Raw genomic sequence first — 27626 nt, forward strand, 5'->3', positions numbered from 1 at the left:
TAATGGCAGGAGCTCTCCAGCTAGTACCTGGAGAGTGGCAACCCTATTGGCAACCCAACCTATCAGGAACCTGCGCTATATTGGATTCATGCTGACTGTGCTTCCAACTGCACTCAGCCAGTCACTCTGCTTGTTTCATCAGCTGCAGTAAACCAAGCAGCTGAATGGGCTCTACATGCTGGGAGAGAGAGGGCATTCAAGGACTGGTCCTGTCAAAATGCAGGAGTCATCTCAATATTCCATAGTCTGACTCTAAGGGGTTTTGACAGGCGCTTTAGAACTGTGATTTAAGCTTAAGGGGGGGGGGGAAACCCTTTAGCAGGTTTCTAACAGCACTAGGCATTGAACCTTTTGTTTTGAGACAGGTTAAGAGCTAGCTGAAAAGATCGAATCCAATTCACATGGATAGATTTTTTAAAAGCCTTGTTTATCCAAAGCAGCAGGCCTTGGACACTATCTTAACCTTGCCTCATAGCCAACCAGATTTGCCATACCTACTGGAGAAAAATATCCCGTCCCTTTAATAGAGGCTTAATGCAGTTCAGTTTATTCCGACACAAGATCAGCTTGAAAAGTATTTAAAAACAACAATAAAACTGCCACATGCAATACCAAGACTTATATGTGCCATTATAATCCAGCATTTCAAAATTCTCGCACACATTTCATAATAGAGGGGGAGTCATTTATTTGAAGACTTAATTATCTGCTTTCATACTGCACATGTCATTATACAAAATTTGGTTACATCATGAGTAGTTTCTTTAGAGGAATCTGAAAGGAGGAGGGCAGTGTTGAATGACTGTGATCTTCCTGGGGAATTTATTAAAATCGACATAATATATTGGGAAGGTATATCATTATAGTAGGGACAGTATAATAATATGGGATCAACTCTCTCAGCCTTTCCCATTTGACAAGGGCAAGCCTGTTGGGGACAAGGAATGCAAAGATATCTGCCTTCCAGAATAGCTTAGGGCAAGGCATTGAAACATGCCAAAGTGTAGATTCTTTGATACTTAGGAATCTCTAAGGCAGTGAGATAATCTGCTGGCAAAAATATCTCATGGTGAGTTATAACCTACTTATGTTGAATTTATGTATAAGGTTATGTGTTTATAATCTATCAATGTTGTAATATTTTATTTTAGGAGGTACTATCTGACTATAGTGTGTCTGGCAAAAAAATCTTAGTTAGCATGGTGCGTTGCAGTAGGGTACCGTTTTGGGTTGCCAGCCTCCACGTGGCACCTGCAGGTCTCCTACCATTACAGTAGATCTCCAGACGACCAAGATCAGTTCCCCTGGAGAAAATGGCTGTTTTCAGAGGTAGACACTGGCCTTTTATGCACGGCTGTTTCCCTCGCAGTCATTCCCCCCCCACTACTTTGGGGGCTTTGTTTTGATTACGGATGCCTTTTCTGAACATCAGAGGCTGCCTCACTCTAGCTGTGCATTTCTGCACGTTTTCCCCATGTTTTCTGGACGATGGCTACACAGCATCCAGAAAACGTGGGGAAAGCAAGACGACCTCTGACGGTCGGAAAAGGCACGCATAATCAAAACAAAACCCCAAAGTAGTCGGGGTGTGTGTGACCATGAGGGAAACAGACATGCATAAAAGGATGCTGTGGCATTATACCCTACTAAGGTCCCTGCCCTCCCCAAACCCCACACTCTCCAGGGTCCACCCCCATAATCTCCAGTTGTTTCCCAGCCCAGAGCTGGCAACCCTAGTACCACTGCAACCAGGCCCTGTTGTGCCATTGCTTAATTATTTATTTGGTTTTTGGGAAGCCTAGAAGTAACAAGGCGGGGGCGGGGGGGCGGGAAGAGGGGCTCAATGCATGGACATGGGCCCTTGACATTTTTCATGGCTTGGAGGTAAAATAACATCACCTGGTGAGATTCATTTCACTTCATTTATTACGGTCATATGACCAGCATTATAAAAATGCAAGAATGAACATCACCTGGTAAATAACATCATAATAAGATACTATTAAAGGGACAAGATGTTTTTCTCTAGGCCTGATGGTAATAATCTCCATCATCACAAAGAATGAACACTCTGGGTATATTTTCACTACAAACATTTTAATTTTATATCCAACACACCTGTCATGCTTTCCCCATAGAATTAAGGGAATTTGGTGAAAGTGATAAAGATTGTTATAGTTCTTCAGCTATGTTACAGAACTGCATTTTGCTAGAATTCTCTGGAGAGACCGAATCATTCTTAAACCCATTTAAAAAGAAGAGTTGGTTTTTAAACTCTGCTTTTCTCTACCTTGTGTGTGTAAAGTGCCATCAAGTCGCAGCCGAGTTATGGCGACCCCTTTTGGGGTTTTCATGGCAAGAGACTAACAGAGGTGGTCTGCCAGTGCCTTCCTCTGCACAGCAACCCTGGTATTCCTTGATGGTCTCCCATCCAAATACTAACCAGGGCTGGCCCTGCTTAGCTTCTGAGATCTGATGAGATCAGGCTAGCCTGGGCCATCCAGGTCAGGGCTTTCTCTACCTTATGGAGTCTCAAAGTGGCTTACAATCACAACCCCTTCCTCTCCCTACAATAAACACCTTGTGAGGTAGGTGGGGCTGAAGAGTTCTGATAGAAGTGTGATTGCCTCAAGGTCACTCAGCAGTAGGGTTGCCAGTTCCCTCTTTGTCACCGGCGGGAGGTTTTTGGGGTGGAGCCTGAGGAGGATGGGGTTTGGGGAGGGGAGGGACTTCAATGCCAAAGTTCAATTGCCAAAGCAGCCATTTTCTCCAGGTGAACTGATCTCAATTGGCTGGAGATCAGCAGGAGATTTCCAGCTAATACCTGGAGATTGGCTACCCTACCCAGAAGGCTTCATATGGAAGAGTAGGTAATCAAACCTGGTTTTCCAGATTAGAGTCCACCACTCTTAACCACTACACCATGCTGGCTCTGTAGGGGCTATCATCTACCAAGTTTTAGCAATTGTTAAGACCAAAGAGAGATTAAAACTGATGTACTAGTTATGAATTTCATATATAGAACTTGGTTTGTGAGTTGTTGTTCAATCAAGTAACAATACTACTAGACTAAGACCTCATGAGGCCTCTGGTGGCATGGCAAACAGGATGTTTGCTCAGTACCTAGGGGCATGTTCTTGCCCTCTTACACACTTCTTGTAAACCTTTGGTATGTTGCCTTGCCGCCGTCTGGCATACTTGGCAGCTCTTGGGGATATTGCAGCAGGGTAGTTGGTAGTCATGCTGACACAGAAAACAAATGTTATTACTTTTGCCCCTAAAAATCTTCAGTTTTGACAATATGATCCTACACTGTGATCCTATATTGACAAGTTAATTTTAGCAACAGTTAAAAGGCTTACAAATGCTTGCACCAATGAAAAGGACCGGCTTGCTAGCTGAGAAATTAAAAACCAAAGTAGTATCACTCTGTTTTCTAGCAGAGTTATAATGCAATCCTGTACAGAGTTATTGCAGTCAAACCTATTGGTAACAACTGGTTGTGATTGGAGTAACTCTGCCCAGGACTGCACTGTTAGACTGCAGTCCTAAACACATTTACTAGGACATGAGTCCCATTGAACTCAGTGACTTGCTTCAGAGTAAACATGCTGTTGCAATTTTACAGTAAGACCAATGTTCTAGTGACAGAAACACCCCTTATGTAGTTCTGGAAAATCTCATATCATACCTGAGATTATGTGTAAAGCACCTCCTGGATTTCAGACGTCTCTTATCTGAAGCAGAGCTGGTGATTTATTTGTGATTTCACTAAAATCAGTTGGGATTCCACTAAAAAGTTCATATTTGAGAAAATTATTTTAAAAATTACAGAAATGTTTGTACCATATTGAAACAGTGAAAACTGAAAATATATGTTGGATTATCCTATGGCCTTGCTGTTGTTAACAGGTATCTTTATCAACTGTGAACTAGGGTTGCCGACTCTGGGTTGGGAAATTCCTGGAGATCTGGGGGGCAGAAACAGGAGGGCAGAGGTTGGGGAAATGGTACCTCAGCAGGCTTTAATGCCATAGAATCTACCAACCAAAACAGCCATTTTCTCCACGGGAACTGGTCCGTGTAGTCTGCAGATCAGTTGTAATTCTGGGAGATCTCCAGGCCTTACATGGAGGTTAGCATCCCTGTTACCCTGATAAAGCAAACAAAAAGAATGCTGATTAGAATTACATTTGACGCATCATTTGATAATGGGTTTTCTTTTTCTTTAAATTGGGGGGGGGGCGGTTATTGCAGAAAAAAGCATGGACTATCCCAACACATCCAAATGGCTGGATGTCTGTCCTTTGGAAAAAAAATTAGATTTGTTTGGAGAGATGTGAAATAAATCCTGTAACTTTTATTCCCAATATACCCAGTAATTTGTAAATTTAAGGCATAAAAGTGAGTGGTACTTCGTATGATCTGATGAAAGGGAAGTCAGGGTTCTTGGTGACTTAAAAGTTTCATATAGAAGAAGGAATTGTGGGAAGTTCAGCTTGTTGTGTAGGGGAGGGGAAAAAAAACACCTTTCAAAATCTGCTCTCCTATACGTTATTTTTAAAGCCACCGGAGCCCTGGCTTCCTTTGTATCAGATCACGCTAAGTACCTTACAACATTCTCTTCTCTTCCATTTTATCCTCTCTGCAACTGTGTGAGGTAGGTTAGGCTGAGAGTGTGTGACTAGCCCAAGGTCACCCAGCAAGCTTCCATGGCAGAGTGGAGCTTCCAACCTGGGTCTCCCTGATCCTAGTCCAACATGGTAACTACACCACACTTCTATTATTAAACGGATGTGGGCTCACTGGCTCCTGGTCACCCTAGAAGTGACAAGGCTGTCGTGCCTTGAACAGCTGCCTGAGAGGTAGACAGTTATTAAGAACATAAGAAAAGCCATGCTGAATCAGAGCAAGGCCCATCAAGTCCAGCAGTTTGTTCACACAGTGGCCAACCAGGTGCCTCTAGGAAGCCCACAGGCAAGACGACTGCAGCATTATCATGCCTGTGTTCCACAGCACCTAATATAATGGGCATGGTCCTATAATACTGGAGAGAACAGGTATGCATCATGACTAGTATCCATTCTAACTAATAGCCATGGATAGCCCTCTCCTCCATGAACATGTCCACTCCTGGGGTTGCCAGTTACCTCTTCGCCACCAGCGGGAGGTTTTTGGGGCAGAGCCTGAGGAGGGCAGGGTTTGGGGAGGGACTTCAATGCCATAGAGTCCAATTGCCAAAGCAGCCATTTTCTCCAGGTGAACTGATCTCTATTGGCTGGAGATCAGTTGTAAAAGAAGATCTTCAGCTAGTACCTGGAGATTGGCAACCCTATCCTGGCCCCAACCCTCTGGTCTCTTTGCCTCTCCAGGGTCTCACCCCTGCAGCCATAGGTAAGAAGGTAACCCTGAGTTTTCCCTTGCAGTTTTGGCTGAACTTTCTGGCTGCCGTCCCAGAAGGATCTGGATTTGGCCCCAATAGTCAGCAGGCTACTCTTTCCAACATGGGTTCTCATAGCTAGTACCTGGAGGTTTAATACAAAAGATCACCAGTACTGTATGGTAATAAGTTAGAAAAGAAACAGTACACAACTCTATATGCAAAATTATCAAAAGTGTATTACAATACAGTGGATTTAACGTGAAGTGCAAACAAAAGCTTATAAACAACCTAAACAGAAATAAACATAGACATGCAACAAAAACATATATCTTCAATTGAGTCCAAATGACTTCTAAAAATTGTGAAGTCTTATTTATAGTCTCTTAGAACTTGCATGTAGCTTCAGCTGAAGCATTATATGCGAAAAACGTTTTTAATAATTCCGGAAGGCGTTTTCCATCTTTATTCATCTCCTTCAAGGAATCAAGAAATCACTTGACCCTTAAAAAACTGGGCATCAGGATACATGCAAGTTCTAACAGACTATAATTAAGACTTCACAATTTTTAGAAGTCATTTGGACTCAATTGAAGATATACGTTTTTGTGGTATGTCTATGTTTATTTCTGTTTAGGTTGTTTATAAGCTTTTGTTTGCACTTCACGTTATATCCACTGTATTGTAATACACTTTTGGTAAATCTGCATATAGAGTTGTGTACTGTTTCTTTTCTAACTTAGTACCTGGAGGTTGGCAACCCTACTTTAGCTCTATGCGGAAGAAATTTCATGTGCTTCCCCCCCCTATCTGTCAGGTGGTTGTTAAAGCAGGGAAAGGGGGCTGGTGTGGGGATCTTCAGAAAAGAGGTTAGAAAATGCTGCTTTCTTTAAAATAATAATAATAATTCTGCTTTCCTTCACAGCCTGAGAAAGACAGGACTCCTTCCTTCGAGCCACCTTTCCTTTCCCTTGGCGAGAAAGGCATGCTCGAACCCGTCAGGCTTTAGGGCCTGGTGATGCCTCCGCTCTGCCTGCATCCGAAGCTGTCAGGAGCAGCATGGCAGCTGCTGCAGGAGATGGAGCCAAGCCATGACCTGCCAGCATCAAAACAGAGGCACATTTGTTGGGGGGGTTTGAATAAGCTTGCCTCCTTTCTGGCTGGTTTTCTCCAGGGCTTGTGTGTGCTCACCTGATCTCCCCCTCCCATCTCCATGCATCCACCTGTGTCCTTTGTGTAAGGTGAGGGAGGAGAATCCCAGCTGAGAGATCCGGTCGCCATGGAGTACATCAGGCTGCCCAAGGTTAGTACAGAGGGAGGAAAAGGGATGGAGGCTTGCTATGACGAGGCGGTCAAGAGAAAGATGGCTTTTGCCTGACTTTAATGTGTTAATTGGGGAAGAGGAATTTCCTGGAGGGGCAGGAGGGGCTGAATGGATCCCTTTCTGTAAAATAAATGGAAATAGAAAGATAGATGTTTGTGAACCTGTTTATTCCCCCCCCCCCATACAGAGCTTGCTATCGTTTCAATTAAGTGGGGGCATTCTTCGCATTGTCAGGAATGTCTTTATGCTTACTCATGCATCACTGGCCATAATGTAGCATCCATCTGGGAGAGCGGGACGGGGGGGGGGGAGGTGTCATTTCCCCCTTCCGCACCCTTAATTTCGTGCTGCTGTTTTAATGAGGTGAGATTTAGCTAGAGGCCCCCAGATTTGTTAGAAAATTACCCTAGCTCTCTACAGTACAAGAACAGGAAAAATACGATACATTTTCCATGCAAACAAAAATAAAACAAATCAGATTATAGTGAATCGTATGTTAGCAGTAAAGTTGATTTAGTTTCTTTAGGATACCCTTGTATTTACATGACAAAAATGTTTGTTGTTCAGGCTGATCTGAAATCTCTGTGGCAATTTGTATTCCTTATAATAACATGAGCTTAAAATAATGGCCTCTAGTGTGTATTACATCATTGAGCTTCTAGCTCCTGGACCTGAAGTGTGATGCGATCATATAATACTGTCTCCTGTATTTGTTAAAAACCTTACTTCTTCATCATGTAGGATCTCTTTGGAAGGTTTAGCAAACAGTTTCCTTAAAACACTTATTCTGGTATCTGTGGTTATCGGTTAGAACTGTGAGCCGATTCCTTCGTAATATCAAAAACAGTAAGAATATGGTAGGTGAAAACGTTCTTTTAAAATGTTTAGTAGGGACAAACAAAATATTTTAAACAATGGATATAGTCAGGGTTGTGAAAATTCTGGCAGCTATGGGTTTGTTGAACCACCTCTGTTAGTCTCTTACCATGAAAACCCCAAAAGGGGTCACCATAAGTCTGCTGCAACTTGACAGCACTTTACACACACACACATGGGTTTGTTGAGTGAACAGAGAATCTGCTCTTTTGTGTTGAATTTGGCAGCTAGCAATTCTCAGCTTTCATTTAACAAATTTCTAGCCCTCATGCTTATCTTTTAAAAGCATGGTAATATTCCTTTGAGCTTTTTTTCTCATTATTATTCCTTCTCCATCAAACATTTCCCAACTAGTTACCAACTTGAATAATATAAGCAAAATACAAATATAAATTTATCTGCCAGGATTTTGTATTTCCCAAAAAAACATGTAATGCATTCTGCATGGAAAAAAATGGGTTCAAATCATCTAGTATTCTGGGATTTTTTACATAATTTACTGTCTAGGCTGGTATGTGCTGGTAGAAGCAGGCTGCTTGCAGGCCAAAGCACCAGCCAAGTGTGCAAATGGTGGAATGGGACTAATAATAGTGAGAGAGTTTCAAAGCCAGCATAGCCCATCCTGCTGAGGTCTACTCCCTCGCAGAACAGAAGGCGGAGACTTCCATCTTGACTCTTGGAGACATGAAGGACCAGGAATGTCAGATGTTGTAGGACAGAGTGCCTGATCGATTAGGCCCCTAGAACAGCCAGAAGATATGAGTTACTGTGACCAGTCCCTGTTGGACTCAGGAATCTATAAAGATGAGATGATGAACAGAAGACCCCAGAAAAGGCTGCTGTCAATCTACAGGGACCATTTTCCCAGCAGGGTCTTTCACCTTCTGTGTGTGTGTGTGTGTGTGTGTGTGTGTGTGTGTGTGTGTGCCATCAAGTGACTTATGGTGAGAGACAAAGGCAAGAGACAAAGGTGGTTGGTCATTGCCTGCCTCTGCATAGCAACCCTGGATTTCCTTGGTGGTCTCCTATCAAAATACTAACCAGGGTTGGCCCTACTTAGCTTCTGAGATCTGAAGCAATAAGGCTAGCCTGGGCCATCTCAGTGAGGGTGTCTTTCTCATGTTGTTCCAGAGGAAAAAAGAATTTGAGACCGGGGAATTGCTTATAGCCAGCGTGGTGTGGTGGTTAAGAGCGGTGGACTCGGATCTGGAGAACTGGGTTTGATTCCCCACTCCTCCGCATGAGTGGCAGATGCTAATCTGGTGAACTGGATTTGTTTCCCCATTCCAAACATAAAACCAGCTGGGTGACCTCGGACTAGTCACAGCTCTCTCAGCCTCACTCACCTCACAGGTATCTGTTGTGGGGAGGGGAAGGGAAGGTGATTGTAAGCCGGTTTGATTCTTCCTTAAGTAGAGAAACTCGGCATATAAAAACCAACTCTTCTTCTTATATTCAGCTCACAAAAGCAAGCTCATCCATTTTATAGACATAATACATCACCTCCATCTGCTTCAATCAATACCTCCTGGCTATACCCACCTCACCTTTACTGAAAGGTTAAGAAGTTATATGACTAGCATTCCAAGTGATGCAGCCTGCTATATTCCTAGCCAAGAACACCATTTCCCCAGTCCCAGGAAGGGTCTGATCTCTCTAGATTAGAGAGAGCTCAAGGCTTGCTAGCGGCTCTCCTTCCTACCTGTGCTAGCCAGCTAACACCTCACCATTTGTTCCTGCTGGGGCCTTTTATCCACCTCCTCCTGGCTGCAACCAGAGTCTCCCAGAACATAGGGCTCAGTATCATGGTCTGGTCTGCCTGACTGCTAGTGCTAGGCCAGTTTTCTTTATGTTTATTTATTTGCAGCCTACCTTTCTCACTGAGACTCAAGGCGGGTTACAAAATATACCAACAATGCAAGACGACAACATAAAAGAAGCAACAAGGCTAGGATTACAAAATTAGAAAACAATGCAGACACAAAACAGTATAACATAATAAACAGTGCAGAAAATGGATTACAAAAGTAGAAGACAATGTAATCCTACCTTGGATTCCTGGAAGTATCCAAATATCAAAGGGCCTTTACTCTTGAGCGTTTCAGCGCCTTACCTTCAGCTCTCCTGGAAGGGAGGTATCTCCGTACTCCCTTTCACCAACAAATGCCCATGCAAAACAGAGAAAGTGGAAACAATAGAACATGTTCTGCTGCAATGTCCCTTCTGCACCGACATAAGATCGCAGTACATTCTCCCCATATTGTCATCCTTTCTTGGGAGATCGGAAGAAGCTAAAGTTTCCCTTCTCTTAGCAGACTCCTCTCGGGAGATAACCATTCAAGTAGCCAAATTTTGCCTCCGGTCTAGTGGAATTCGTAAACGGCTAATTGAAAACCTTTCCCCATAGATCTTTCCTCCTCCTCTTCAAAACATCCTTCCCAGAATCATCAACTTTTATTATTTTAAACCTAACTTTGATTTTTATTCAGAGCTGATATTGTATCGAAATAAAACTTGATTGATTGATTGACAATGTAATCAGAGCAAGGTAATGCGTGAAACAAATAGTACAGCAGACTGCAATTCTGTTCCCTTTATAAAAGCACCCTGCTGAAGCATTCCATTATACTACAGCCTGGTTCCTGTTATAAAAATTATCTTCTGAACATTTCTGTTTTCTATTCCATTCTTTGGACCAATGATAATGTGGGAGCCTTCCTGACCTCCTCAGGCAGGCTGTTCCACAAGGCGGGAGCTACAGCAAAGGATACTTGGGTATGGGCAGCTGTTAATCATACCAGTATTCAGTGTGGACCCTTCAGTGGACTTTGCTCAGATGAGTGAAGCTGTTGCTGCAGAGCATAGCAGGAGAGGTGGTCCTGCAGGTAGGTGCGTCCAAGTCCATGAAGGGCTTTACAGATGATAACCAGCACCTTCTATTGAACTTGGTAACTGTTTAGTTACCAATGGAGTGACTGCAGAATAGCTATGATGAGCATACACTACCTGGCTCCTGATCGTAACTGGGCTGAGGTGTTCTATACCATCTCTGAGGTTCTAAGACTGCCTTCAGGTTGGAAGTCAAGTTACTTAGAGAAACAGATATCAGTTGTAAATAATGACAACCCATTAACGTGCTTCAGAAAGTAAAATTCTTCGGAGAAATCAGCCAAAAACTGAAAGATCTCCCGAGGGGCTTAATTGAGCATTACAAAAAAGGGGGGAGCAGACCTTCCTAGATCCTCACCAATTTGGAAATACATTGTGCTAACTTACAAACGAGGGAGCCAATGGTGGTAAAAAGTAGAATGATACCAAAGACATGGATGAGATCTTTCATTTGGATTGCAGGTTGTTAATCCGTGTGATGTGTTAGACTTTCCATTTATATCAGCGCAGCTGGGCTTTGGCAGCAAAACTATTTAATTTCACTTTCAACAAACAGGCCAAATTCTTCTCTAGTGTACCATATCTACAGTGGAGTAATATTGAGTGCTTTGAATATTGTTTCCCTCGTTAACGTAGCTTTCTAGAGTGGTTGAAATTGCTTTAACCATCTAGTTATTCCATTTGAATAAAAGCATTTATCCTGTCTGTTGCAGCAGGAATTTAGGATATATTTGGGGAAAGTACATATGCCTGTATCACAAATGCTTAGGCTTCTCTAACAGTTCAAAGATGATCCTGTTGAAAACGTGAATGTTTTTATCTATCATGAAACTAAGCTGAGATGAGCCCGACCTCTGGACCCCCAAGAGCTATTCTATGCTATATAAATTCAGGGTTGATTCTAAATTAATGAAGGTTGCTGGGATCCTTTTTGAAGCTGTTTGACCAATGTGTTTAAGAAAGTGTCGGTAGCTCAATAGCAGATATTTCTGGATGCTGCTAATTTTCTAGACCGAGTTCAATCTGGCTTTCAATGTGGTTTTGGGACTGAGTTGTGTAGAGGGGTGCACCCATGTTGATTATTTTGAACTTCTCAATGGCTTTGATATCTTTCTGGATTGTTGGAGGCATGAGGAGGCACTGTGCTTCAGTCATTCCGCTGTCACCTTGGAAGCTGTTTCCAAAAATTGCTCTATGAAATTGATGCTATCGTTGTCAACAGGACTTTCTTTTGTTCCTTCTGCCGTTTATACGAAACCAAGGGGAGAAGACCTCCAGAGACTTGGAGTAAATGTCATGAATTTGCAGATGCTTTCCAGTTCTGTTCCTCCTTTTCATCTAATCCAGGGAAAGCTGCAGATGATCTAGACCGGGAGACTCCAACCTTTTTGAGCCTGTGGGAGCATTTGGAATTCTGACATGGCGTGGTGGGCGCAGCAACAAAATGGCTGCCACAAAAATGGCTGCTGCAGGAGGCAGAGCCAGCCAGCCACAAGATGATTGCCGCAGCTTAACTTCGGTAACACAGTGTAGACCTTATGGTGTGGTGGCAGCTGCTACCAAAGCAACATTTAAAAAAATATGTGCAGCCAATTTTGCCTTGTTGGGCAAAAGCTATATCCGGCCCCACCCACTTCCTAAAAACACTTGGCGGGCACCAGAAAAGGTGTTGGTGGGTGCCCTGGTGCTCACAGGCACCATGTTGGGGACCCCTGTTCTAGAAAGGTGCCAGAAATCAGTCATGGGCTTGTTGAGGGCCAATAAAGTGAAGCTCAGTGCAGATAAGATGAAGATTCTTCCTCTGCATGGATTGCTGGGCTATCTTAAGAGTATTCAGCCACTGCTGGATGGGCTTGCTCTCTCAATGACCAGGTTTGTAATTTCTGCATCCACTTTTGTGCAGTGGATGCCATGAGTCTGTGACATCTCCAGTTATAAACGTATTGGGGGAATTAATTCAACAAAGGCCTGTGCGTGAGAACCTAAAGAGCAGCTGTCACAGATCAAACAAATCTAGTAGTCTAACGGATGCTGAGTCAGATCTTAATCTCTAAATATAACCATTGCCCTTCTCACTTTGCATATAATCTGTCTAAGGAATATAATTTAGTAACACAAAAATGCCACAAGGAGTCAAATTTCTCAGAAACCGACAAAGTCAAGAAATTGAAACTTTTGGTAATTGCACCATTACCTGACAGGCAACCCACCAAGTGCTGCCTTAAATTTTGCTTAACTCTGTACATATTGATTTTGGTTATATCTGTCCCTTTTCAGTGTTACCGTATTCCAAGCAGAGTATCACAGAGCAACTGTATGTTGGATGCAACCACTGGTTCATCTTAACATTACTTTTCTTATTTTGTGTCTGTGTAGAATTTCATGCATAGCTCCCCCACCCCCCCAGTTCTGTATGGCTAGTATGTGTTTCTATCATGACAAGTCTGTCATAGATTTTCTATGTTTCGACGTAGAGCCAATGGCAGATCTGGTTTGGCTTCTGCCAGCTACTTCAGTTTCAGTCCTAGGGCGCTTCCTCACATCCCGAATAATGCACTTTCAATCCACTTTAATGATCATTTCCAAGTGGATTTTCTCGTTTCACACAGTAAAAATCCTGCTGCAAAGTGAATTGAAAGTGCATTATTCAGGTTGGGTAAAAGCGTCCCTAGAGTCAGTTCTGCATCTGCACTGGCTTCGACTGCATGCCTCATGATGAGTTGTGTATGGCATCTCTTCATATGCGCGCAAATATGTATCAACCACATGGGCGAGAGCAGTCTTGTGGGGTTTTCCCATCCTGTCAGAAGAGTGTGCACTAATTGTATGAGGAAGAATCTCAAGATCATGCTCCCACACATGACTTCAACAATAACACAGACATTACAGCCACACAGGACAGCCAAGTGTGGTCAGATGGGACCTGGGAGCCTGGTGTTCAAATCCTGCATTGGCCATGAAACTCACTGGGTGAAATTGAGCTAGTCACTCTTTCTCAGGCGAATGTACCTCGCAAGGGTATTGTGAGGATAAAATGACAGAGGAGAGAACCATGAACATTGCCTTAAAACCCTCAGAGGAAGGGAGGGATAAAAATGGGATAGATGAACTTAGGATAGCACTGTGGAGAATTAGCTCCTGTGGAGAATTAGCCCTTGAGTTGCTCAGTATGTGTGTGAAGAGGCCTACAGTGTGCTTTTCATTCCGTACTGTTTCCACACTCATCCATATAGCCCAGCATGCGTACACTGAACGTCTCGATATTAATAGAAGAAGAATGATCCATTCTTCTTGAGGAGACTTCCTGTGCTTCTGGGTAAATGCTAATAATAGCCTTTTTATATCTCTGTGGGTACATCAATCTTCTTCGTCTTTTTCATCAGCTTCCAATGTTTGGATCTCGAGGGAGCAAACATGAGTGTATATAGGACAGCAGCTATAAATCTAAAACAACAATAAAGTCAAGTTGCTTCTGGAGCTTTCATAGAGAAAACTACCCCACGGTGTTTACTATAACATGTTCCTTGGAAGTAGTTTTTTGGGAAAAAATAGACTGTATGGTACAGCACCATGAAAACCCTATGAGGTTGCCATAAGTCAGCTGTGACTTGATGGCACTTTCCGTCACCATGGTATGAGAGGTGGGACAAGACAGAGTTCAGTTTCTAACCAGAAATCTAGGTTTAACATGCTCTTATTGAGCAATAATTAATTTCCCTATCCCTTCTGTACCACAGATCCTATGACATGAAGGCAATCTGAACTAGGAGAGAGCCAGCGTGGTGTAGTGGTTAAGAGCGGTGGTCTGGAGCGGTGGAGTCTGATCTGGAGAACCGGGTTCGATTCCCCACTCCTCCACATGAGTGGCGGAGGCTAATCTGGTGAACTGGATTTGTTTCCCCACTCCTGTACATGAAGCCAGCTGGGTGACCTTGGGCAAGTCACACTCTCTCAGCCCCACCTACTTCACAGGGTGTCTGTTGTGGGGAGGGGAAGGGAACGTGATTGTAAGCTGGTTTGAGTCTCCCTTAAATGATAGAGAAAGTTAGCATATAAAAAACCAACTCTTCTTCTTCTTCTTCTCTAGGAGATGGTAAGCCAACACCTAGTTAAACCAATTTGACCATCGTTGATTTCAATGGAATTAGAGTACATGCTGGAATGTGGTCTAAGTTTCACGGTGTTATATGACCAATACATATTCAGGGTAAATCCAGTAATTAGAAAAAACACCCTTTGCCCTTAAAGAAAAGTTTGCTAGATGTTTTGCTGGACTGAATAGAACAGATGAACTGTCCATTGAGTGTTCAGTTCGTGTGATTACTAGAGCCAAGCTGACTGGTCATCAAACATCTCTTGTATTGATGGTATCAAACAGACAAGTGTGTCTGAGCATGTAAAATAATGAGTCAGATCCAACCAGTGTTTCCACTACTAAAAACAGGAGATATTGGTTACTAATATGCAGGTGACAGTGTCCTAAAAGAACAAGCAGTACTGTCATAAGCAGAGTTACTGTGGGCTTAGAAGGGTATAGCTCTGTTGAGAAGTGCACTGAAAGTTGTAGAGCTCACTGCCCAAAACAGTGCGTCCAGGGCAGATACCAACATTGCTAGCAGGGTTTTATTCTTCATGCTAGATAGTAGTGTAGCTGTGTCCTTTTAGCATCCTAGAAATATTGTCTTTGCTATTTCCCCATGATAAACAAACTTCTGGGTCTGCAAATGATTGTATTAAAAAAAAAGAGCTTTCTGTTGAGAAGACACTGGAAAGTAGGAAGGATCATCTGTTTCCACCGAAAGGGCAGCTTCAGTTCTCCTATCAGATTTCCTATGTTTCTGTTCCAAAACTGTAGAGAAGGATTACCATGATGGGCACTCTTTTTACAGAGTGCTCATTGTCTCATAATTGGTCTCCTCCATCTCAAAGCTTTTCACAGTTAGAAGCGTGATTCTAACCATGTGGGCTTGAGGTCATTTAAGGAAAAGGACAGCATGAATTTGTCTGTTGGATTCCACTGCATCCCAGCTGTGTTTCATTTTCGCATCGCTCATCGCCTTGGCTAAGGGCAGATGATTTTTCCTCCCAACTTTTTCACCTAGTATGAATAGAGTATTTTCCATTGGTCTCATTCTGAAAAGACATGAGACCAAGTAGCTAGTTTTCTTCTCTCTTTAATCAGATATGTAAATCCTATTTACCAGATGTATAATCCCATTTAGGAGGGTTGGCTGCAATTGATTTCAGCCACCCTGTGGCCATATCTATCATTTATTGAAACCACTAATTGTTGTTCAAAAATAGTTTTGTGGCATTCCCTTTTCTGAAATGGATTCTTATTTGCAAAATCCATGTCCTGGCTAAAGGCTGAACTAGATGTTACATGCCAATGCATGTTTTCACATCCCAGCAATAACTCAGAAGCATTCGTGCTTCTACTTTCTGTAAGTTCTCCCACTATAGCAGATGTCTTTTCCAGTCTTATTTCTAATTTAAACCATATTTAACTTGGTTTCTACTGCAGCTCAGCCTGTGTGTACATCCATCTGCTGGAGATTTTGATCAGAAAATGCATCTGACAAAATATAAGCTGTAGTTTTCAAAAGCTCATGCTACAGTTAAACCACATTGATGGATTAAGCCATGACATTTGTCTTGGTGCTCATTGAAAAAGAAAGCCTAAAAACACAATGGGGGAAATAAGTGGTAATATGCATGGCAAACTAAACCTGTACGGAATTTTCTTGGGGGTTGTTTTTTTGTGCCTGAAAATGGCATTTCAGTAGGTGCGGTGTTCAGAAGAACAGAGCACCCTACGAAACAATTCTCTCTCTTAGCAAAGATCTTGCTGTGAGAAGGAGGGCAATTGTGTTGCATCCTACATGGTGAAGTGATAAAGTTTATTGTCTCTGGCTGAAGGCCGTCACAATCCACCATACAAAACATTAAAATAAAATAATCATAAAATAACATTAAAATAACTTTAAAACAGTCTGACCCACAAGAAACTAATATTTAAATATGTTAAGATCCCTGATTAAAAACAGCTTTAGCTCAGATTTTCTTAGCTGCTAAAGCAAAGAGTGACACTTTGTAGGAAACATCAGGATTGGTGTCTGATAGGAGAAAGAGCAGCTTCTCTGGATCTGGAGAAAGATTTAGGCCCTTTAGAATCGCTCCGAGGAATTTAAGTCTGGGCTCTGTATAAAGAGGACAGAATAAGGTGTAATGAGTTAGGTCCTCTGGAGCAGCCCCACAAATACATAGGCGAGAGGGCCATGGTGTTCGGGAGTAACGTCCAGCTATCCAAGCCGTTGGCATGGTTTGAAACCGGAGGGAGGTAAAAGCTATTCTGAGGCTATGGAAGAGAATACTGACCTGGTATGAAGCTCTGACATGATCCCTTTTAAACTGTTTAAACCATGGTGAGAATTTGGACTGGGAGATTGATTGCCTGGCCGATGCAGACATCCTACAAGGCAAATGGCCCTTTTAAAAAGTGGTGGTTACCATGTTTAAAGGGGGAAAAACGTTTTCAGATGCATGGGCCCTTTCCAGATTGCCTAAAATGAGGGCCTCTTATGTGTGCGGGGGATGAGCTGCTTGTGAAAAGCAGATCTCTGTTTCAGTGAAGATGTACAGGCTGTTAAGTTCTGTCTGTTGTATTCTCCCTCCGTTGTGCCTTGTGCCCTGTTTCCACACTATCCAACACTGTTGCTTAGACCAGGGAGTCAAAAGTTTAAGGGCTGGCTGTTGAGATTAGTGCAGGAGCTGTCCACAGAATCAGGAACTGGAGAAGTAGGCAATCGTGGTCTTGAAGAGCTAGAACCTGCTCCGTTGTATATCTGCCCAGATTGACCATTAGCCAATCTTATGGAATACTGAACCAACGGATGAATCCTATAGGTGGCCCCACCCTTCCCAATTATTGAGTGGGAGCCCCAATCCTGAGTAGAGCTAGGTGATGGGATTACTTGGGTTGCCAGGTGCACCCTATGCTTTCTGGTCCAGGCATCTGCTTGGGCCAGATGTCTTCTTTGTTCTTGGGCTTTCAGAGAGGACAACGGGAGTTGTGCAGGCAGAAAGGTCCAACTGGGAGATTCCCTTTTCTTCATATCCATTGGTACCCTAGGTAGAGTCTTCTGCTGCATGTTGGGGTTGGAGCTCCCCTCTGGGACCCTGATGTAAAAGCATAGAGCTGGAAGGGACCTCAAGAGTCATCGTCCAACCCCCTGCACAGCACAGGAAATTCAAAGCTACCTTCCCTTCCACTCCCCCAGTGACCCCTGCTGTATGCCCAGAGGAAGGCAAAAAAACCCTCCAGGATTCCTGGCCAATCTGGCCTGGAGCAAAATTCCTTCCTGACCCCAAAGTGGTGATCAGCAGTACCCCATGCATGTAAGAAATGGCCATGAGAGCCAAGAACTGAGTCATCCCTTCTTGCCCTCCCTCTCATGATCTGCCTAAATTCACCGAATCAGCATTGCTGTCAGATGGCCATCTAGCCTCTACTTAAAAACTTCCAAAGAAGTAGAGCCCACCATCTCACGAGGAAGCCTGTTCCACTGAGGAACTACTCTGTCAGGAAGTTCTTCCTAATGTTTAGCTGAAATCTCTTGATTTAATTTCAACTTGTTGGTTCTGGTACACCCTCAATATGACAGCCTTTCAAATACTTGAAGATGGCTATCATACCACCTCTCAGTCATCTCCTCTCCAGGCTAAACACACCCAGCTGCTTCAACTTTTCCTCATAGGACTTGGTCTCCAGACCCCTCACCATCTTTGTTGCCCTCCTCTAGACTCATACTTGGAGCCCTGAGTGAGGCATTGGAGGATCTTTGTTGAGGGATCCTTCTTGGAGGAGCAAAAGGTTCTGTCCCTCTCTAATTCTAACCCAGGGCAGGTCCTGACTACATTACATTAAAACAGAACTTTATTCTTGTTGGCTGAGAAGCAAAAATCACTGTTATGTATGGAAAGAGCCACAGAGAGAGACAGACAGAGAGATGAATTTAGCATAGCATATTCCACAATGATAGTTCTCAGTATTCATCAGGGAATCACAAATTCTTTTTGTGTGGTCAATGTTATTAATTAGAATGAGGAAGAACGGAATGTGTGTCGTTGGTTCTTGTAGGTTATCCGGGCTGTGAGACCGTGGTCTTGGTATTTTCTTTCCTGACATTTCGCCAGCAGCTGTGGCAGGCATCTTCAGAGGAGTAACACTGAAGGACAGTGTCTCTCAGTGTCGTGTGTAGGAAGAGTAATATTTAGTCAGAAAGGGGTTGGGTTTGAGCTGAATCATTGTCCTGCAAAAAATATCAAAGGTAATGTGCTAATCATTGTCCTGTAAGTATCAAGATAATGTGCTAATGAGGGTGTGGTATGTTAATATGGAACCATTGTATCCTGAAGTGATCTGTTAATGTGTGAAATCCAAAGCTAATCTGCATGGCTATTGTGGACTGTAGTCTTTGTTAGTCTGGAGGTTTTCAGGACAGGAAGCCAAGCCTTATTCATTCTTAAACTCTCTTCTTTTCTGTTAAAGTTGTGCTGATGATTATGAATTTCAATGGCTTCTCTGTGCAATCTGACAAAATAGATGGTAGAATTGTCCAGTCTTTCAGTGTCTTGGAATAAGACCCTGTGTCCTGTTTGTGTCAGTCCATGTTCAGCCACTGCTGATTTCTCAGGTTGGCCAAGTCTGCAGTATCTTTCATGTTCTTTTATTCTTGTTTGTATGCTGCGTTTTGTGGTCCCGATGTAAACTTCAGGATACAATGGTTCCAAATTAACATACCACACCCTCATTAGCACATTATCTTGATACTTACAGGACAATGATTAGAACATTACCTTTGATACTTTTTGCAGGGCAATGATTCAGCTCAAACCCAACCCCTTTCTGACTATATATTACTCTTCCTACACACTTGACACTGAGAGACACTGTCCTTCAGTGTTACTCCTCTGAAGATGCCTGCCACAGCTGCTAGCAAAAAGTCAGGAAAGAAAATACCAAGACCACGGTCACACAGCCCGGATAACCTACAAGAACCAATGAACTCTGACCGTGAAAACCTTCGACAATATTTGGAATGTGTATCCTTTTTCATTAAGAGTATTTCTCTTTTGTCAGCAGGTTGACTGATCAATGCATGCTAAAAAATTAGAACGGATATCTAGATAAATATCTCTGATTAATGAAATGTTTTGTTAGAATCATTCTAAAGGTGATTTCTACGATGAATTGTTTATTGAGAATTGGTAATCATCTTATATCCATAAGTAGACAACTTGATTGACATATATACTCTAAGTAACACAACTATACATTTAGATAAATGCAAACTTACTTGACTAATGTCAATGCTTGTTAAATGATAGCTTAAATATCGACTAAGCTTTTAAATTTAAAATAGTGCTTTTACTTATCAGACGGTTTTCTTCCCATCCCTCCCTTTTTCCTTCTGTGTGTGTGTGTGTGTGTGTGTGTTAAGTGCCATCAAGTCGCTTCCGACTCATGGCGACCCTATGAATGAAAGTCCTCCAAAATGTCCTATCTTTGACAGCCTTGCTCAGATCTTGCAAATTGAAGGCTGTGGCTTTCTTTATTGAGTCAATCCATCTTTTGTTGGGTCTTCCTCTTTTCCTGCTGCCCTCAACTTTTCCTAGCATGACTGTCTTTTCCAGTGACTCTTGTCATCTCATGACGTGACCAAAATACGATAGCCTCAGATTTTCCTTCTGTATCCCTTCAATAAAAAAGAAAGAAAGAAAAAGAGTATTTCTCTTTTGTAAGTATAATATATTGTTATGACCTCTGAGAGAAAGAGATAACTACTACCCACCTGGAATCTGTAGTTGTGTAAACGAAGGAAAGTCACAAAAAATGTAGGCATTCAGTATTTTGAAAGGAGACCCATTATCATGGCTGATTCTTTTAATATCAAGAATATGCTGTTCAGTCACAACCGACTCATGGTGACCCCTTCCATGGGGAGTACCAGGCATGCAATGAGGTGAGGTGGTTTACCATTGGCTTCCTCTGTGTAGCAACCCATATCTTGCTTGGCAGTCTCCCATCAAGTACCTACTGGGGTCAACCCTGCTTAGCTGCCAAGCCCTGACTAGTTCTGGCCAAACTGGGCTAATCAGGCTGCTAACTCTTTTAATAAGCAAGACCTGTATTTAAAGACATAATATGTTGGAAGATTAACCAAGATACAAATGTAGCCGTATTTTTACCCAGCCCTTCTCTCTCTGTTCTGAAGTTAGCCCAAGTAAAGAATTTGGCCCATTGTTTCCCCAACGATGACATGCTTTTTTAAAAATGACCTCTCAGCTAACTTGTTCAGAAGGGCAGTGTTCAAGTTTATTCTTCCAGTAACACTGCCTAACATCTGTTTGCAATTTTGCATACTCTTTAACTTCTATTTTTGCCTCCCCATCCCCATTCTAAGCAATGCTGGGTTTAAAATAGAATTGTTGGGTCCTCTTTATTATACCATGTGAGGGGTTGCAGTAAATTCCTTGGCTGTGTTTTTCTTTATGTTTTTTTTAGACTACAACGTTCAAGATTACTAGGAAAAAAATAAATCATGGTGGACAGTTTTAAATAAATACTTTTGTCATGATAATTTACTGGGCAGGTTATCACTCTCTGAGGGGCTTGCTGCTCATTAATGTGAACTCTGATATCTCATTATTTCTAATATCATTATATTCCCTGTATGTAAGAAAGTACCGTGTTCTCAGTTTTTCAGATGAGAACTATCTGGTGTATTTTAATAACTTACAAAATTAGTCCATCCAAAGCATTTGGCTTTTAATGAACATGAAGTTGCCCCTCAGACAGACATGAACAGTAAATGTATGCTAGATTTTCATTTGGGTGATTATCGGTGCTGTCTTAAGAACACAATCCTGGGGCACAGGCATGAAATGAATAAAATGGGACACACTTAGATATATGATATGTGTGATATATCAAGTTACTCTTGATATGTGTGATATGTGATACGTGTGATAGATCAAGATACTCTTAATTGTAGGATTACCATTTGTCAGGAATGGATTGTCTGAGCATTCATCAAGATTTCCAGAACAAGGAATCATACCTGTAGATTCCTTGGCCATGAGGGCATCAGGAGGAAACCAAACTGGTCATGATTCTCCAGATTATATCATCATTCTGTTTGTTACATGATCTAATTGCTCATAATCAGCTCAATCCAACTAAGGCTGATAAAATTATAACTGCTAAAGTCTACTTATGGTATATTCATACAACTATTACTGACCATATGAAATCCTGTGTGTTGAGTTACCTTTTCTTGTGTGGCAGTTCTTGGTACACTAGGCTTGTCTCTAGTCAGTGTTTTAGGTCACCTTCCTATGGATTGTTGTGTGTTTCTCATTCTCTCTTTTTATGTGATTAATATAGCATTGGGGTTCAAGATTTCATTGACAGGCTAATCAACTAAATTTTTAGGTGACTAATCAGTGAGAGAAATTTTAATTGCTTGGATACATTTAAATTGGAGCAGCTGTAGGTTAAATTGGAGCACACTTTTATGGGTTTATGGCTATTTTCGTTCTGGTGTGCTACTTGTGTGTGCGTGTGGTAAGTGCCGTCAAGTCACTACTGCAACACAGAGTAAAACAAACAGTTGCTTATTGTAAGACTGAAAGTCCATCTTTTAGATTTTTTTGTTACATTCTGAGCGATCTTCTATCAACATCTCAAAAAGTATCTATATTAAGGTTTCATAATATGTAAATTATTTTAATTGATCAACGGAAGCCCATATGGTAAATGTAAATCAACTTCAGTTTCCAGCTAAAGAGGCATAAGAACATAAGAAAGGCCATGCTGGATCAGACCAAGGTCTATCAGGTCCAGCAGTCTGTTCACACAGTGGCCAACCAGGTAACTCTAGGAAGCCCACAAGCAAGACAACTGCGGCAGCCTTATCTTGCCTGTGTTCCAAAGCACTAATAGAATAGGCATGCTCCTTTAATCCTGGAGAGTATAGATATGCGGCATGAGTAGTATCCATTTTGACTAGTAGCCATGGATAGCCCTCTCCTCCCTGAACATGTCCACTCCCCTCTTAAAGCCTTTCAAGTTGGCAGCCATCACCACATCCTAGGGCAGGGAGTTCCACAATTTAACTGTGTGTTGTGTGAAGAAATGTTTTGAATCTGTCACCCTCCAGCTTCAGCAGATGACCCCGCATTCTAGTATTATGAGAGAGGAAGAAAAGTTTCTCCCTGTCCACTCCCTCCATACCAGGCCCAGACCTGGGTATTGTGATTTGTATGTCTAACTAGGTTGCCACTTTTGAATGTATTCTCTGGCACAAAAATCTGCTTTTCAGTAGATCCTCTTGGCCTAAAGTACTTTGGTGACCTGGCAAGAAGCCTTAAGGGTGATTTTGGAGCTGACCTAGCACGGCTCTTTTCTCCACTGGGAATGCTGTGAGATACATAAAAGTATTTCCCAGAGGCCAAATTGGTTAGAAAATGTTTCTTAAAAAAAAAAAAAGCTTTCTGCTTGTGCAGCCAGAGCTTGACATAGGCCCTATAAGAACTAGCCAAGAAACCCATGATTCATGGTTTTGTGTGTGAGTGTATGTGTATTTAAACTGGGTCAAGTCCCGAGGTTCTCATCTTAACTCATTTGTAAAAAAATTGTTCTCAGTGCAGATCAGGGCAGTGACATGCTTGAATACAGGCATGAGAATCTGGCGAAAACAAAGCCAATCTGAACTCATAGAAACTCTCCAAACAGCTATTTGTTTAGCTTGGCAAAAAGACAGCTTTAGTTTGTTCGAATCCCCACCTTCCTTGAGGATGTGAAGAAGCTTTTAAAAGTGTAATAACATAAGAAAAGGCCTGGAGAAAAAAATGTCCTCTCTTGTTAATAGAGGCTTAATATATGGAAATGGACTCCTAAAGCTTTTAATGGCATGGAAGCGAATGACACCACCTGGTGTAGGGTTGCCAATCTCCAGGTACTAGCTGGAGATCTCCTGCTATTACAACTGATCTCCAGCTGACAGAGATCAGTTCACCTGGAGAAAATGGCCGCTTTGGCATTGAAGTCCCTCCTCTCCCCAAACCCCGCCCCCTCAGGCTCCGCCCCAAAAATCTCCAGGTATTTTCCAACCCAGAACTGGCAACCCTAACCTGGTGACTGATATCCCATTAAGATGCTATTAAAGGGACAGGATATTTTTTCTCCAGGAAACCCTACAAAAAAAGAACCCTGCTGGATCAGACCAAGTGTTCCATATAGTCCAGTATAGTTTCATGCACCGGCCAACCAGTTGACCTGGAGGGCCAAGAAATGGCATAGTGGCCAAGACCCTCTCCAGATGTTGTCTCCTAGTACCGGTATACAGAGGTTTACTGCCTTTAAATGTGGTGGTTTCCTTCACTGTGGCTAGTAGTAATTGATAAACCATGAATCTGTCAAATCCCCTTGTAATATGATCATCCTTTGTGAAATAAGCTATTTTACCAGCTAGTTTGTCTCTTGTGATGAAATGTATTTGTATCTAAGATGTGATAGTAGCTAGTGTGGATATGGTGTGTCGTGGCATTGATATGTTTATTTCTTTAACCAAAGATCAGTATACATTAATATGAGTGCATCTGCCATTTGGTGTGATCCATGGTTTGTGGATTACCCTTCATCCAATCAGCTGCAGACACCACTGATAGGGCAAAACTATGGCTCTTGTCTGTCAGATGATATTTCGCAAGTTTTGAATGAAGCAGCAGACAAAAACTTAGCATGGTCAAATTATTATGTACGTATTTAACTTAAATCACGTTAAAATTTTGTTACTAGAAAAACATTTTTTAAAGAAAAGGAATAACCGTTGTGGTTGTATCATCTCCCTCTTTTTTAGGTGGAAAATGTCCGCTTAATTGATGGAACATCTTCCAAAAGGGCGGCATTAGGAACCCTTTATCTAACAGCTACTCACGTCATCTTTGTGGAAAATGAATCTGACACTCGTAAAGAGACATGGGTATGACAACTTACATATTAATGACATACATCTGATTTATTTTTATACCTTATAAAGTATTCTTCAGTCTTGGCTAAAGAAATTATTGGGATAGGTCCAGTGTCCCTATTCTTTACCAGGGTTTGGGGCAGCTTTTTTGTATGAATCCCTTTGCTCAGAATGTTACCCTTCATTGATATTAAAAAAGGCAGAAAGTGTTAGGGAGAGAGACGTGGTTTTGCTTATGTGTAAGAGCTCCCGGGTAAAAGAGTTGCTGGAACAGGGCAATTGAATTTGTGGGTCATATTTATACTTTCTGGACTGAACGATTATAAACAGTATATACGCCCCTTATTAGATAGATTTTGGAGTGGGAAACCAAGTTCAGATGCTTGTATGAAACCCATTAACAGGTTAAATATCTCTTGAAATCAAAAGAAAAACATCTGACCACATAAGAAGAGCCCTGCTGGATCAGAGCAGTGGTCCATCCAGTCGAACATGCTGTTATACACAGTGGTCAGTCACTTGACCTGAAGGACCAATGAGCAGGGCATAAAACTCAAGACCTACCCCTGATAGTGCCTTCTAGCACTGGTATTCAGTGGCTTACCATGAAAATGGAGGTTTCCTTTAGTCACCATGGCTTGGAACATTTGATAGTCTTATGATGTCTCAGTATGTGAAGCCAAGAGGAGGGCTAACAGCTCTCACTGGGTTTCTTAGTTTGCAATTCTAAGAATATTTCCCTGGGAGTAAGCCCCAATAGTTAATAAACCAACTTCAAACCATGGTTTCCAGATTCTGGTTTGATGTACAGTCGAGTGTCTCTCATTCAGACAATCACTCTAGCCCTAGTTAATTCTGCAGCTTTTTCACCTTGAAAGCGTACAGGTTGCTTCAGGAGGGCATGTTTAGAATATGCTCATAAAAATTGAAACCAGAATGCCTGGAATTCTATCTGAAATTGCCTCTGCATGAAAATCACACCCTGTGTCAAAGCTTACTACCCTGGAAAGAACTTGAACATCAATGTGCTTTGTGAAAAGGGAGTGAACGTGTAGTACAGTTCACCATTATGAAGAACTTTAAAGGCAACTCACTGCAACTATGACTCAGGACTGAGCTGTCATTAGCCAGCGTGGTGTAGTGGTTAAGAGCGGTGGTTTGGAGCGGTGAACTCTGATCTGGAGAACCGGGTTTGATTCCCCACTCCTCCACATGAGCAGTGGACACCAATCTGGTGAACCAGGTTGATTTCCCCACTCCTACACATGAAGCCAGCTGGGTGACCTTGGGCTAGTCACAGCTCTCTCAGCCCCACCTACCTCACAGAGTGTCTGTTGGGGAATGTGATTGTAAGCTGGTTTGATTCTTTCTTAAGCGGTAGAGAAAGTCGGCTTTTAAAAACCAACTCTTTCTTCTTCTTCAGTAATAAACCAGATGCATTGTAATGATGCTTTATTCCCTCTGTATCTCATTGAACATTACATCCCATGGTACACATAGTACAGGTGGATTGAATTATAGTGCAGCATATTCTTTCTTGCTGTTCAGCTGCATACTTTGTTTTCCCTTTTCAGGTTCTTCACAGTCAAATCTCCTCTATTGAGAAGCAAGCTACAACTGCTACTGGTTGCCCTTTGCTGATTCGCTGCAAGAACTTCCAAAACATTCAGTTTATCATGCCTCAAGAAAGGGACTGTCATGATGTTTACATATCTCTAGTACGTCTGGCACGCCCAGGTATGCAATGGCAGTTCAGGAGATGCACTAGTGGCCAATTTATCTAAAACTGCAGGTTCTTCTTCAAAAGATTCTTCTTGGAAGGAATCTGTCATCCTTTCATCTCTTCTCTATGGTTCTTCAGTGTATTGTTTCCATCTTTTCTTTCTTTTGACCTGTTCAGTTAATGTATTTCCATGTTGATCTTTCAGCATGCCTAACCATGCTTTAAATTTCCCTTTGACTTCTTGGATCTTTTGAAACAGATCTCCTGTTCTTCCTTTTTTTGTTGTCCTCTTCTCTATGCCATTAAAGGTTTATGAAATGGAATGGAAAATGTTGTCCTCTTCTATTTCTTTACATTTTAGTAGTTTTCTTTGCATCTACGTCTAAGTCACTGGAACGTGGCATTTAGACTTTTCATTCAATTTCTGGTCACCTTTTACTTTTGCTTCTCATCAATCTTTAGCAATTTTAAGCGTTTCATCAGTCATCCATCAAGGCTTTTCATTTTGTTTGAGACCCTAACCATGATAAAAAAATTGTAAAAGACAATTGTTGGTGTGCATAAAAATATTGCAAAACTTTTCAAATGCCAAAAAATTAACAGGAGTTAAGTTTGAGCCCCTCCTTGAGTCAAATTGCCCTCCTGCTTCCTCCCTGCCCCAGTTGGTCCTGAATCGGAAGAATCTTTTGTAGGTTGTTCTTAGTAGTTGATATGATAAAACTTAAGCTGCAGTTAGAACATATTTGTTCTAATTTGATCTACTGGTGAGTGCTTCCAACCGGTGATGTGAGCAGGTATAATGGATGAGTTTAATGCATGTTTTGGAAACTGGCGAGCAAGTAAATGTCATAATTCTAGCCAGATCTATTTAATTTTTTTCCAAGTTAAACATAACAATTGTCCATAAGCAAATGAAACATAGACCAGGGCTCAGTGTACATAAATATATTCCATGACAATAAACAGAATACATTCTGGAGCCTGAGCTCCAGAAATCTCAAGCAGTACTCAAACCATCTCCTTGTATGTTTGCAATTTAATATTCTTAAAATGTACGATACTCTGAGTAACATTCCCTTAATTTCCTCTCCATTTTTAGTATACTACAAATTATGTGTGTGGTGGTTAAAAGCAGTGGTTTGGAGCGGTGGAGTCTGATCTGGAGAACTGGGTTTGATTCCCCACTCCTCCAAATGAGCGGCGGAGGTTAATCTGGTGAACTGGGTTTGTTTCCCCACTGCTCCCATGAAACCAGCTTGGTGATCTTGGGCTAGTCACACTCTCTCAGCCCCACCCACCTCACAGGGTGTCTGTTGTGGGGAGGGGAAGGAAAGGTGATTGTAAGCTGGTTTGATTCTTCCTTAAGTGGTAGAGAAATTCGGCATATAAAAACCAACT

At 42.0% G+C, this 27626-nt stretch overlaps 1 protein-coding gene across 1 annotated transcript in view; it reads left to right on the top strand.

The window, feature by feature from the left end:
• The first annotated feature begins 6639 nt into the window (after positions 1 to 6639).
• Positions 6640 to 27626, top strand: part of MTMR7 (myotubularin related protein 7) — a 48736-nt gene continuing 27749 nt past the window's right edge. The window contains exons 1-3 of the mRNA XM_056855931.1: positions 6640 to 6683; positions 24395 to 24517; positions 26080 to 26242. Of these exons, the coding sequence (XP_056711909.1) occupies positions 6660 to 6683; positions 24395 to 24517; positions 26080 to 26242 (310 nt within the window). The 5' untranslated portion in view covers positions 6640 to 6659. The remainder of the gene's footprint in view (positions 6684 to 24394; positions 24518 to 26079; positions 26243 to 27626) is intronic.

The sequence above is a fragment of the Euleptes europaea genome, chromosome 9 (assembly GCF_029931775.1).
Source record: "Euleptes europaea isolate rEulEur1 chromosome 9, rEulEur1.hap1, whole genome shotgun sequence".
Lineage (NCBI taxonomy): Eukaryota > Metazoa > Chordata > Lepidosauria > Squamata > Sphaerodactylidae > Euleptes > Euleptes europaea.